The sequence below is a fragment of the Trachurus trachurus genome, assembly GCF_905171665.1.
Source record: "Trachurus trachurus genome assembly, chromosome: 8".
Taxonomy (NCBI): Eukaryota; Metazoa; Chordata; class Actinopteri; order Carangiformes; family Carangidae; genus Trachurus; species Trachurus trachurus.
The window spans coordinates 20,802,723-20,815,734 of NC_139905.1; the positions used below are offsets into that span (position 1 = coordinate 20,802,723).

At 42.6% G+C, this 13,012-nt stretch overlaps 1 protein-coding gene and 1 long non-coding RNA gene across 2 annotated transcripts; one reads left to right on the forward strand and one right to left on the reverse strand.

The window, feature by feature from the left end:
* The first annotated feature begins 989 nt into the window (after positions 1–989).
* Positions 990–11,364, forward strand: fbf1 (Fas binding factor 1). The gene is made up of 32 exons (XM_083977051.1): positions 990–1,111; positions 1,316–1,440; positions 1,636–1,666; positions 2,730–2,777; positions 2,875–2,920; positions 3,009–3,078; positions 3,208–3,258; positions 3,341–3,467; positions 3,596–3,688; positions 4,083–4,226; positions 4,312–4,444; positions 4,689–4,861; positions 4,945–5,038; positions 5,144–5,611; positions 5,704–5,769; positions 5,864–5,934; positions 6,330–6,515; positions 6,628–6,674; positions 6,763–6,810; positions 6,904–7,026; positions 7,179–7,279; positions 7,421–7,627; positions 8,454–8,561; positions 8,826–8,965; positions 9,090–9,208; positions 9,321–9,443; positions 9,547–9,723; positions 9,845–10,021; positions 10,109–10,246; positions 10,320–10,419; positions 10,513–10,643; positions 11,209–11,364. The coding sequence occupies exons 2-32, from the start codon at positions 1,438–1,440 to the stop codon at positions 11,290–11,292; spliced, it is 3,627 nt and encodes a 1,208-aa protein (XP_083833177.1). The 5' UTR covers positions 990–1,111; positions 1,316–1,437; the 3' UTR covers positions 11,293–11,364.
* On the reverse strand, positions 11,106–12,793 carry LOC310989899. The gene is made up of 5 exons (XR_014595560.1): positions 12,655–12,793; positions 12,206–12,284; positions 11,950–12,023; positions 11,697–11,758; positions 11,106–11,514 (listed from the first exon to the last, which is right to left on the reverse strand). It is a non-coding gene; the product is annotated as an uncharacterized lncRNA (long non-coding RNA).
* Between the last annotated feature and the right edge of the window lie 219 nt (positions 12,794–13,012).

Below are 13,012 nucleotides of genomic sequence, written 5' to 3' on the forward strand. Positions count from 1 at the left end.
CTGCCTCCATGTATTTATTGTCAGTTGATGAATGAATTATTCCTTCAAAGTAAAGATTTTACAGTCTAATTTTGTCAATGAAGTTTGCTGATTGCTGTCCATACAGGTCACGTTCTGCTGTCTGTAAGTTACACAACAATATTGAAATGGTGTTGTTATTAGTCTTTTCTGCCTTTGCATAGAAATTATCCACTGGCACTACAAAACTGTTTCCAAGTTAACTGAAATGAGACATGAACACTAATTGCTGAATGACAACACATCATTACTGGGATGAATTACACTATGTGGATTCAGATATTACTGTTGTTTTTAATGTGGCACACATCATAACAGAGGATCGAGACCAAGACCCCCCTCACCAGCTCCCTGTTGCTACACCAATGCACCATGAAATTGAACATTTCTGGAGGCCAAATGTTTTGAATGGAGATTGTCCACTTGGACATTACAATTGTGGAACAAATCTCTGCTTTGAAACTAATGTGATGTTGCCATGTAAACCCACCTCTAAATACCTGAAAAGCCTGTCTAGTGATTGTGGAGTTGGACAGACATCTGAAACCGCAAAGAAATACTGTTAATGTCAAACGCTGTGCTTACTAGCAGGGCAATTTACCTAGTTATCATTGGGTTGATTAAAAGTGCAACATCAGGTTTAGGCCTCACTAAATTAAACATAGGCTACAGGAGATAAATTATTCAGCTTCTCAGTTTTGTTGCAACTGATTTGCTTGAGCTATAAGCTCTGATGCCACCTGGTGGTAAACCAGTTTGGCAGATTTTACGTCAAGTAATCAACCAGGGACAGATGTCAAGGAAAGTCCAAGTCAACCGTTTCGATCATTTAACACAGTCCACAACAAAATAAAATACCTAGCCTATTTCAGAAATATGGCTCCCCGACCCCGAAGGATATGCTTAAAAAAAAAACTACTATACCCACAGTGCACCGCGAACTGTAAACAGGAAGTGTGCGTTTTGCCGGTTGGTACGGTTGTGCGGGAGCTGCAGTAAATCCCTTATAAACGAGTGATTCACCACTGACTTTATATTTAGCTGTATTTAATGTTAGTCGTAAATTTTGCGTTGGAGGACTGAAGCAGCTCCGGTATGTAATGGCTGACGTGTAACGTAGATGTAGATGTGATGTGTTGTAGCGATGGGATTCAATTCAGCTTTTCTTCTAACTTAAGTTAGTTAACTGAATTTAAAATGCTAAATGTCGTGTCTGTCGCAAAACTAACTATAAAAGCGCGAAAGTAGACGATTTGTAGCCATGTTGACTCCTGACAGCAGTGTTTTGTGTCCCCAGGACCGCTCACCGGCGTAGCAGCGTGGTTACCAATGGAGACCGGAGACGCGTAATCAGATTTAGCTAGCGCTAGCTGGCTAGCTAGCTAGTCACACACTTATCGTTACCAGAAAAGATTCAGCATGGTGAGTCAAACAGGAGCCACTGTTCATATTGCCATGAATAATCGCAGTTGGAAATAATATCGGAAAAGCTTAGCACAAGTTTTCAACTAATTTGTGCGCATACAGTTAATTTGCTCTTTGCCTTTGATGCAGAAGTTGGGTGGTTAATTCATTTCAGTTGTAATGTAACTTAATATGTTTTGTTGTCATTTACAGGCCACAAAGGCGAAGGGTAAATCAGCCAAGAGTGAGTCCCTCCAGATTTACTTGAATGTTGTACACCACATGTTTGCTTGCTGGATTATTTACACCTGCACGAATGAATTTTACATCAAGTCAAGGTTTTTTGTATCACCATAAATCACAGTCTTGTCTCAGAGGGCTTTGCAACTGGAAAAAGACACTCTATGCTTTAATTCCCACAGTTTATTCTCGATGGTCCATATGACAGAGTGAAGAAACAGCAGAAAAGCAAATAATTACATTTACAACCAAGAATGACATAGCAATACAACAAAGTACTAATACACAATGTCACTTAAAGGGATAGTTCAACATTTTGGCAAATTGGCCCATTGCCATAATTGCTATAGTCATAGCAGTAGGTTCGTTACCTTTAATTGTAGGTGTAAGCTATTTTTAGTACAGCGGAGCGCAGCAGCAGGCTGCTCAGAGCTACGCTATGGAGGCTAAGGGAATTTCTTGGTTTCCCTCATTAAACTCATCAAATACAAAATCCCAAAACTCCACAGCGCTTTTGTAGACAAGTTGTGAGCTGCACAACCACCACGCTATGAGATAATGACGGAACGATACGAAACGGAGCCGTTTTCGAGGTAAATTCATACAAAACCGCTGATGCGCGTTGCGTTCAGGGACAGTTTTTCAGTAAGCAGACTCTGTATTTACCTTGTATTTACCTCGAAAACGGCTCCGTTTCGTATCGTTCCGTCATTATCTCATAGCGTGGTGGTTGTGCAGGTCACAACTTGTCTACAAAAGCGCTGTGGAGTTTTGGGATGTTGAATTTGATGAGTTTAATGAGGTAAACCAAGAAATTCCCTTAGCCTCCATAGCGTAGCTCTGAGCAGCCAGCTGCTCTGCTCCGCCGTACTGAAAATAGCTTACACCTACAATTAAAGGTAATGAACCTACTGCTATGACTATAGCGATTATGGCAATGGGCCAATTTGCCAAAATGTTGAACTATCCCTTTAAGTAGAACAAGTACAAGAATAAGGCAACTTTAGGTGTACCAGGTCACAGTTTCATGATTATGTTAAACTGTACTCCCTCATGGTTTTCCCAAGGTTCACTCATAGATGACAGTGTGCTTGACAGCTTATTCGATGATACAAGTAAGTGAGCGCAGTTCTGCAGGTTTAAATCTATTGAATATTATTATTATTGTGTTATCATTGTGGAGATTTCATATGATAAAATATGTGTTAACAGAACATTCAGCAAGAGGGAGAGCATCTCGGGCTGGACCCTTAAATCGGTAAGTTGGAGGTAGTGTCAGTATCATTACACCAGTTATAAATTATTACTGTTCCTCTTTATGTGTTACATTGGTTTTTCTTCTCCAGCTCATCTGCTACTGATAACATCTTCAGCATGCTAGCAGAGCAAGTAAAGAAGGATGGTGGTGGCTCTGAGGTACAGTATATAGACAGAGATTAATAAAAAAGGGACACATAGAAAGAAGTACACACAGTCTCTTTCATTTAAGCACATTACGCTGCCCTCTTTACAATGCCATTTTTCTTACTTTCCTTTCTTTTCAAGGACTCGGATGTCTCAGCTGCAGATCCCGATGACATACTGAAGGACATGAAGGTAAATTATCATAAACATTTGTCTTTCCATGGTCACAAGTTCAGCTACACTGCCTAGTGTTTTACTCCCTATCCTCGGACAGGACATGGATGATATGGACGCTGACCTTTTTGCATCAAAGAAAAAGCCCAGTTCCGCTCCTGCGCAAACAAAGGCCTTTGGTAATGAAGGGCCAAAAAAAGAAAATAATGGAAAACCAGAGGGAGCAGGTAATTCAGAGCACAGCGTTCTTGCATAAATTATTCTCTCATTATTAGCCCCTCACATTGTTACCGACTTTGAAGTGTACATTAATAGCAGCAACCAGAGCAAGCTGTAACTCCCCCGCTTTACTCAGATGAGCCCAGCACAGGAGGGAGGAAGCCAAACTCTGCACCTTCTGCACCCTCTAAGTCCACATCACGAAACTACAAGAAGTTCACCTTCTCTGGTGAGTGCTCCTCTTGAGAGACCAAGACAGACCAAGCTGTTGAAGTGCCGTTTACTGATAGGTTTGCTTTGTTTTTCTCAAATTGTTGCATTAATTCAGACTCTGGTGATGATGAAGGTCTTGATCAGACACTGTACAGTAAAGGTACAATGTATGTGTTTGGCCCTTTAGCTGTAGCTGAGTAGTATAAGTGGGTGTATGGGAGTTTGAACCGGAGAATGTTAAAAAAAAAAAAAAAAAAAAAAAGGATCCATATCCCAACTTATTTACTTGAATATTGCAGTTTCTAAGGTTGTAACATCTGAGATCCCTTGTTGATGTACTCCCATCCTTTTCTTAACAGATGTTTTTTAGTATTATGACAAACCCAATAAGCAATCTCTTTTCTTTGCAGATCTTGATGACCCCCTGGATGACCTACTTGGTGACTTGCTGCCAGATGAAACAAAGCCTGAATCTAAAACTAGCGTGCAGCGGACCAAACCTGAACAATCTGTGCAGTCTCCATCAGCATCTCCTGTCTTAAAGAGCAAAACAAGTGAGCCTGATCATTTCCAAACGTCCTATCTTTCCATGTAATCATCAAAGGCTGAATGTGTGCTTGTCTGTTCTTTGTGCATCAGCTAAAACAGCAAAGTCACCAGTTGATCTCACATTTGATGATGGTAAGGATGACCTGATGGATGCCCTCGGATTTGACAGTGATCAAAACAATCCCAAGCAAAAAGATTCTCCGCTTTGGTCCAACAAGGAAAGGTAACATCTCTTTTTCCACTTTCACTGTCTCATTGCGTTTGTTGTCCTTATTTATAGCGCTCGAATAATAAATAATTACTGCCTTGGTGCAATGGGGTGTGGCTAGAAACAAACTTTTGTTCTTTCTCATATGATTTGTGTTTCGCAAAGCATCACCTTTGCTTTGACCTCATATTGCTTGTGTTTACATGACAGACATTGAAGCTTATATCTCTCCCTATTTCCTGCGTGTGTTTCATCTCAGGAATGAGCCCCCTCAGAGGGCTCGTACGAGACTGGACGAGATATTGGAGAGTTTGACTTCACCTCGTCTTCTGGAGCGACCACCCACGGGTGAGAGGAAGGACCAGCCTCTGCCTCAAGAGAAGCAGCAGCAGCAGCAGCAGCAGCAGCAGGAGAAGACCACCATTGTGAAAGGTGATGGATCTCCATCAGCTGTGAGATACCACTGTTTTAAAAGAATGAAATAATTAAAGCTAATTTTCGTTTACATTTACCAGAACCACTTTTAGAAGATGATCTCACATTTGGGTCCTACCAGCCTACTCTGGGAGCCACACCTGAAGGGCGACAGTCCCGCAGACAGTCTGTCAGGTGTGTGTGTATGTAGCCCAGTGTTGGTGTGTTGTAGATTTTCCCCCATCTCTGCCATGATGAACAGGCACAAAATATATAGGATTATCTTCTTTATCTTTTCAGATTTTCCACAGAGGATGTCAGTGCCTCTACCCCGGAAAAGAAACCTAAACCCACAACCCCCACCTCCGCTCGACACCGCAAATCAGCTGACTGGTTAGGCCTCAAGACCAACGATGATAGTGTGTTCCTAGACGACGAGGCCAAAGAGACCAAGACTTCAGCAGAGTCTCCACAGGTTCCATCCTCTCCCTTATTGGAGAGAAAACCCTCGCTGACTGGGAGCCATGCTGCATCTGCTGCGAAAACGGCAGCGGAGACCCCAGCCCCAACTGTTAATATTGCCAAACAAACCAAGCCAGAGGTTTCCACGGTCCAGAAAAAAGAATCAGAGGAGGACGAGGATGACTGGTTAGCAGGGGCACTGAGCAGGAGGAAGGCTCAGTCAGCTTCAAAGTCTGAGGCAAAGAAGTCCAAGCAGGAGGATTCCTTAGGCCTTGGAGAAGAAGTGGACCTGGAGTCAGTTGTTAGGTACTGTGGAAGCCACACAATACAACACAGAGACAGCTAAGCCTTTAGTTTCACAGAGCTGAATGATGATCACTACCTGCTTTTGTTTTCAGTAAACAAGGCACTTCACAGACTCCCAGGGGCAGAGAGAGCACCTCAACATCTGTCAAAGACTCTAGGTAACATGTTTGTTGTATTAATCCAGTATATTCATGAAAGTGATTTTTTTGCCTTTTGTTCTCATTCACTTTTTGTGTGTGTGTGTGTGTGCAGTAACTCTATTCTTGGACAGCCCAGCCCTGCTGCTCATTCCACCCCTGTCAGAGAGGAAAGGACAGAGCAAGGTATTCACAATTCACCCAAATAACTACATTTCATTCCACTTTAGAAAAAAAAGAATTAGAATTGCAAAAACAAGTCAAGTTTTTCAGAGTTCATTTGTCAGCATTTTCACAAAATTAGCCAGTCTGGTAAATTAAAGATGTCATAGAGCATGCTGTGCAGCGGCAGAAGTCATGTCTAATATTTATCTTGTATCATGTCATGTGAATGATGAACTCATTTTCTTCATCATGCATAGAAACCATTCCCACTTACCCCTCAACTCCACCAAAGTCTCCCCCTAGTCATAATGACTACACATTCACCACCCAGTCTTACCTCTCCTCCACGCTCCCATCCTCATCACCAACCACTAAAGTAGACCATAGACAAACTCTGAGTTCGTGTCATCCCCCAGACTACCCTTCTCAGCTTCCTCGTCCCCTGCCAGTCACTGCTGCTAGTGTTAGCCAGCCCCAACCTCAGCCTCAATCCAGTCAGGGATCCAGGGTGATCAGAGGGCCCAGTAAGGCTACGGACGAAACCAACCAACAGATGCTGTTTCCTAACCTTATGTCTACTACACTGCCTGGCACAATGGGGTGTAGGTAAACCTAGGGAAACAACATTTTAGATATAGAAGCATGTTTAGCCAATTTTAGCAAATCTGCATGATTTTTTTTTTTTTTTACTAATGTTTGTTTTCTCTCTAATAGTTCAGCAAAACAGCATGCAAAACACATCAAATGCTGCCCAGCAACAGGTATCAATGCTTCTCTGTAAAAAGATTTTCATGACTGGGGGCATCATCTATCAAAGTCTTTTTAATTCCATCCATATTTTCTGTACAGGTGTCATTTTCAGCAGACAGTCTGCAGCAGTTGCTGCTACAGCAGCAGGTAAGAGCCTATTAAACTACTTACAGATTTATAAAAAAAAAAAAATATGATAGCATGTGCTTCACCTGTTTGTTCTCGATCTCCTCTTTGCAGATGATGCAATCTCAGTTGTTGGGTCTAGGAGCTGTCGGGGATACGACAGTCCTACAGAGGCTGAAAGATCAACCTGGAGATTATCAAGCTTTACAGGCTCGTATCATCCAGCTGGAGGGACTGGTACGTGAATGCATATGTGGTAATGGACTGGACAAACATTGCTAATGTATTGCTACTGTGCATATAGGAAGGAATTTTGGAATCTTCCACACTGCCTCAGCTTCACCTCTGTGTACTTTTTCGGCTTGAAATGTACATATTTTATTGTCCAGGTGAAGACTCTTCAGCTGGAGCGAGACCAGAGCCAACTTCTGCTGGAAAGCGTCCAGCAGCGGCATAAACAGGATATGGAGCTGATGGAGAACACACACAAGTAGTTTACTCCTAGGCCACACACACACACATTATACAGTGTGTGTTTAACATACATAATGCATAATTTCCTGCACTTTGAGTGGCTTATGTCTGTGCCAATGCTGAATACACAATCTTATGTATTCCTGTGGACATCCAGGGCTCGTGTGAAGCTGCTCGAGGAATCAGCATCCCAGAGGGAGACGCGATCAAGGCAGGAATACGAGGAGCTAATGGAACGCCTGACCGCAGTAACACGATCTGCCGAGAAGGAACACTCAGAGCTACAGGCTCAGTACCAGCGCAAACTGGCTCAGGCCCAGCAGGACAGGGACCGGGAGGTGGAGAGGCTCAGAGATCTTCAGAGGTAAACTGAAGATACTTTTACTGAGAGTAATGACACAGTAACAGCACATCTGTTGAGCAAGGTCAATTAAAGAGATAGTTCAACATTTTGGCAAATTGGCCCATTGCCATAATCCCTATAGTTTTAGGAGTAGGTTTGTTACTTTTAATTGTCGGTGCAGAGCCGCGAGCTGCTCAGAGCAAATGCAGAGACTGCTTGCTGAAAAACTGCCCTCGACGGGAACGCGCATCAGCAGTTTTGCATGAATTTACCTTAAAAACAACTCTGTCTCGTAACTTTTTGTTATTATCTCATAGCGCGGTGAATGTGCAGGTCACAACTTGTCCACGAGAGCGTTTTGGAGTTGTTGGATTGTGTATCTGATGAGTTTGATGAGGGAAATCAAGATATCACAATAGCTTCCGTAGCGTAGCTCTGAGCAGCTCGCGGCTCTGCTCCGCCGTTCTAAAAATAGCTTGCACCGACAATTAAAGGTAACGAACCTTCTCCTAAAACTATAGGGATTATGGCAATGGGCCAATTTGCCAAAACGTTGAACTACCCCTTTAAGGTAATAAACATTCAAAAGAATAAAAGCAGGATGAAACAAAAATAATTGTTCTGTCTCTAAGCACCAGGGATCTGACTGAAGAGATTCACTGAACTGTCTTTATAATACCCAGAATCCCTTCAAATCTGGAACTAGGGCCATTGTCAAAAGACCTGCTTTGAATTTTATTCAAGAAGGATCTCGATAAATCAGTGAGCCACAGAAGGCACACACTGTATATTTTAGCATGTGATAATTTTGTCAAATAAATGAAGTTTACCGTATTTTGCCATCAAGGAAATCTATTTTAGAGATGAAGAAAGACCATGAGGACCAGGTCCACCGACTGAAGAGGTTAAAGGATGAGGAGATCGATGCAGTAACAAGCGCAACATCTCAGACCAGGTGAGTCATTATCAAAGGGCAGTCACATTTTCAGTTACACTATATCAAGCATGTGTCTTTTATCTGTTACTTGTTTCAGTGCTGATACTGCCATGTCAAAAGTTAATGTGATAGGATTAATAAAAAATGTTTATTCTACTGCAACATTGTACCTGGAAATGTGATTTCTTATTGCACAAACAATAAGCAGGCAATCATGGTCAGGATTTCAGCAGTTTTTTCGAATACTCATCATCTCCTCATGATCCTGGTGTCTTTGTCCAGGTCTCTCACGGTGGTGATCGAGCAGATGGAGCAGTTCTCCTCTCGGCTGGGGGAGCTTTCGTCTCGGGTGGAGAGCACACATGAACACACGGCCCATGGCCTGGAGCAGGGGGCACGGCACAGAGATGAGCAGCTTCGAAGTACGGCATGCACACACATAGGCACACACTAGTGTACAAATGGGTCAAGACACAAGTTTTCTAAAGGCATTAGTTGTATCAAATTGCAAGTGGGTTAAGGTCATCTTCTGATTCTACTTTTCAGTAATGCAGGACCGTCTGGCTCAGCAGCAGAAAGCCATGGTGGAGGAGAGGGCTTACCTCAAGGAAATCATTTCCAGGATGGACACTCAACTCAATGAGCAGCAGCGACAGCTTGAGAAGGTCAGGGAAAAGACAGACCTTAATTATAGACTTTTTGCAACTAGAGAAACGCCTGAAAGTAAAACTGATGCCTCTAAGACTGAGTTTGCCGTTTTTGTCTTGTTTTTCCCAGGAGCGCTGGAAGATGACAGCAGAGCAGGCCAAGGCGGAGTCCACCCAAAGAGGTCTGGAGGAGGAGCGCCGTTCCCTCAGCATGCAGATCAACATGGAGAGAGAGGAGCTCGAAAGAGCCAAGGTTGCTGCCAACGAAAATCCACATCCTTGCAGATAACAGAGCTTTATTCCGATTCTGTGTGTCTCCGCCTGACCTCTGTCCTCCCTGTCTCTGTTTCCACCAGAGCGCATTACTGGATGAGCAGAAATCAGTGATGCAGCACTGTGCAGAGGAGAGGAGGAAGCTGGCGGCTGAGTGGGCCCACTTCCACGCCCAGGAGAAGCAGAGGCATGAGAGAGCCGAGCGAGAGGTCAGCAGCCTCTTGGAGAAAAGAGAGGGCTCCATCATCAGTCTGGCACAGGTGAGCTTCACAGTGGGGAGAAGAGAGGTGACTCATCTTTTACCTGCTGCTCTTATTATTCGAAAAGGCTAATTATTCAAACGTCATTACACAAGTATAAATCGCTCCTTTTCTTTTGCAGGAACAAGCTGACCTAAAGCTTCGAACTGGGGAGGTAAAACAGAAGGCGATAGTCGTGGCACAGGAGAGAGAAACTTTGGAGAAACTAAGAGAAGACCTAGAGAGAGAGAAGGAAAGAATGAGCAGCACAGCACTGAGACTCAAATCACGAGCCCAGGAGGTGGAAGCCTTCAGCAAGGTAAAGTCAAACTCAGAGCTCTACAAGCAGTGGAGAAAATGTTTGATGAATTGATGTTTGACGTTCGACTACACTGACTCGTTACAGCTCGCCGCAGACAAGCATGAGGAAGGAGAACGAGCTCTGCAGGAGGCGAAACGCGTGGAGGCTGAGCACGAAGCCAGGCTCCGAAATATTCATATCCAAACAGAGCGACTGAGACAGCAGGAACAGCGAATCCTTCAGGTATGTGATAATATGAACAGCACAGACTGTACACCAGCTGCGTGGTTGTAGCTAAGTGCTGCTTTTGTCACAGGAACGAATGCAGTTAAATCATCTGCAGAAGGAGACAGAAAGGCTGAGGCTGGACCCTCACGTCACCTCTATACCACAGATGATACCACCCGTTTTACCAGGTACCTTCACTCAGTTCTTAAACCACTTTAAAGGTCAAATCAATTTTATGTGGGCTATGTAGCAAGCTTTTATCTTTTCTTTTGCATCTTCAGACTCTACTGCAGTGTTACCGAGGCCTGAGCTGACATCGAACCTCCACATTCCCCCTCCTACTTCTCATGCTACTACTCAGTCCATGGCACTTCAGGCCAGTCTGACTCTATGGAAGTACACTGCGGAAAAGGTAAATAGTGGTAACTGTGTCAATCTTTGGTGTATAACATGCGGCCCTTGGGATGAGTTTAATAAGTGTTAAAATTGCACATATCAGGAAATTTCAAGGTTGTTCATAATGTTTTGTCAATGAATAGCTCATTGACTGTTATCATGCTACTGTATTATTTTACTGGTTTGGCCCACTTGATCAAATTGTGCTCCATGTGCCCCCTAAACTAAAATGAGTGACACCCCTGCACTCATGATTGACAGGAGCATTATCAGCAAGTTCTGTTTTGCAGCTTGAGCTCATTTCAAATACATTTAAAATCAAATCGTGCAACTATGGTTTTTTAAATATTTAGTTTAAGTCCTAATGTTGCCATGATGAAATGAATGCATCTGAAGAACAGTTAAAACATAATTCTGTGCCACATCAAATGAACATGTAGGTTGTTACTACAAAGGCTTTTATTGTATATACTCAAAAGACAGCTTATTTTGTTTATACAGACAGTTTTTCAATGACAGTCTTATAACATTCAAGTTCAACGTTTCCATCCCAGGTAACACAATCTTTTCTCTGCCCACAGGAACGTGAATTCCTTCAAGAAGAGCAGATATTTCTAGAAAATTTAAAGAAGAAATCCTATAGAACAACTTTCAATACAGACTGACCAAAGCGTATTGGGCATTTTCACTTGGATAAATGTTACTCTGTCTGAACATGCTGAATACTTGAATGTGCCATTGTAATTTAATTTTGTACATTTTAGTTAATAAACATGCTTTCCAATTTGCATAGAAACAAATCATCTGCATTTTATATTCTCCTTTGGCATCAAGACTTGAGGAAAAGTCACACGCTGGTGTTGAGAACATTTCCCCACCAACTTCACCTGAAAGTTAGAAGAAAAAAAACAAACATTACATCTGTAATTGCAATTAAAAATCTCACTCTTATTTTATATAAATCCAGAACAGCCTCAGGTTACCATAACTCCACACTGTAGTTCAGACAGGGATAACATGTTTCATCACTGGCTAGATAATAATCAAGTAACAATCATTAAAGATTTACCTGATTCATGTGGTCTCAGGGCCCACGTGACTCCCCATGGCCATGCCCTCCTGCCTTTACATCTGTATGGAGAAATGACATATCTAAATCATTAAGTGCTCTGATGATGGGCACAAAAACCAAAAGATGTTAATTCATTTCTCAGAACAGCTTTTCCATCGTCAGTTATCGCATCAGACGGCACTTCCTATGTAGCAGTTTTCATCACTGAATTAATGGTAGCCAGGGTCACTGAAATCAAAGGGGTACCAACCTTTTCGCTACATCTCGTCTTTCACCATGTGGTCACTGCAGATCAGGACCAGGATCCGGATCAGGACCGTATAGCTGCAAAAACACGTCTCATTAGACTTATTCATCAACTGCATATACATCTTTACATGTCAGTCTGCAGTATGTCAGATACCATTGGTTTCCACACTTGTTTTTTTCAGACAGGGATAACAAACTCATCACATGCACTGCGGAGTAAGGAAGAGAAGCCAGCACGACACTTAAGTCAAATTTACCTTTCGTTACGACGACATACTGTCCGCCAGCCTTCACCAACAGGAACATGAGCCTCAATCCAAAATCACCCCATGGTTCCTGTAAAATCAGAACACATTAATTCAGTACAACATTAAAATCTGTAAAACAGACATCAGGATATTAGCCTGTGAGCTAAGACAGGCCACGTTGCTGTCGGCCATCCTTTAAAAATATATATACACCGGTACAACACAATTTACATTTAGCCACATCACTTCATTAACCACTAAATTATTTCATATTCTCTAACATATCCATGTCATCTCGTCCTATTCAATGCAATTTAACTCAATTCAGCTTCTGCGCAGCATGCTCTCCATGCACGTGTTAGCCCGGCTAACAGCTAGCCTCCTAGCACAGCTCACTTTTACTTCCACTTCCTGACCTCCACACACACTGAAGATTAGTTAGTTAGTTAAATCATTACCTGTTCATGGTGGGTTGTCTGCAGCAGACTTCACACCGGGACAGAAACGTATCCCAAGACGTAAAAGACCCATGCTGGTGTCAAGACTGTCTCCACTGTCCGCCCGACTCTTCTCTTCCAGAGTGGACCAAGACAGGAAATATCGCGTGAAGACCTTTTTATGCGTCGGAAACGTCACAGAATACGTCACTCCTGAGTGGGTGCGGTAAAAGTTTAAATTTTTTTCTATGAATTCAGTTTGCGTTTTAATATAGCAAACTAAGTGCAAAACGTCTTTAATTAACAAAGACTTAACTTAACAATTAATGTTAGAATAGATGTGAAAAGTTAAACTCAACTGACGCGTGAGTAGGGGAAA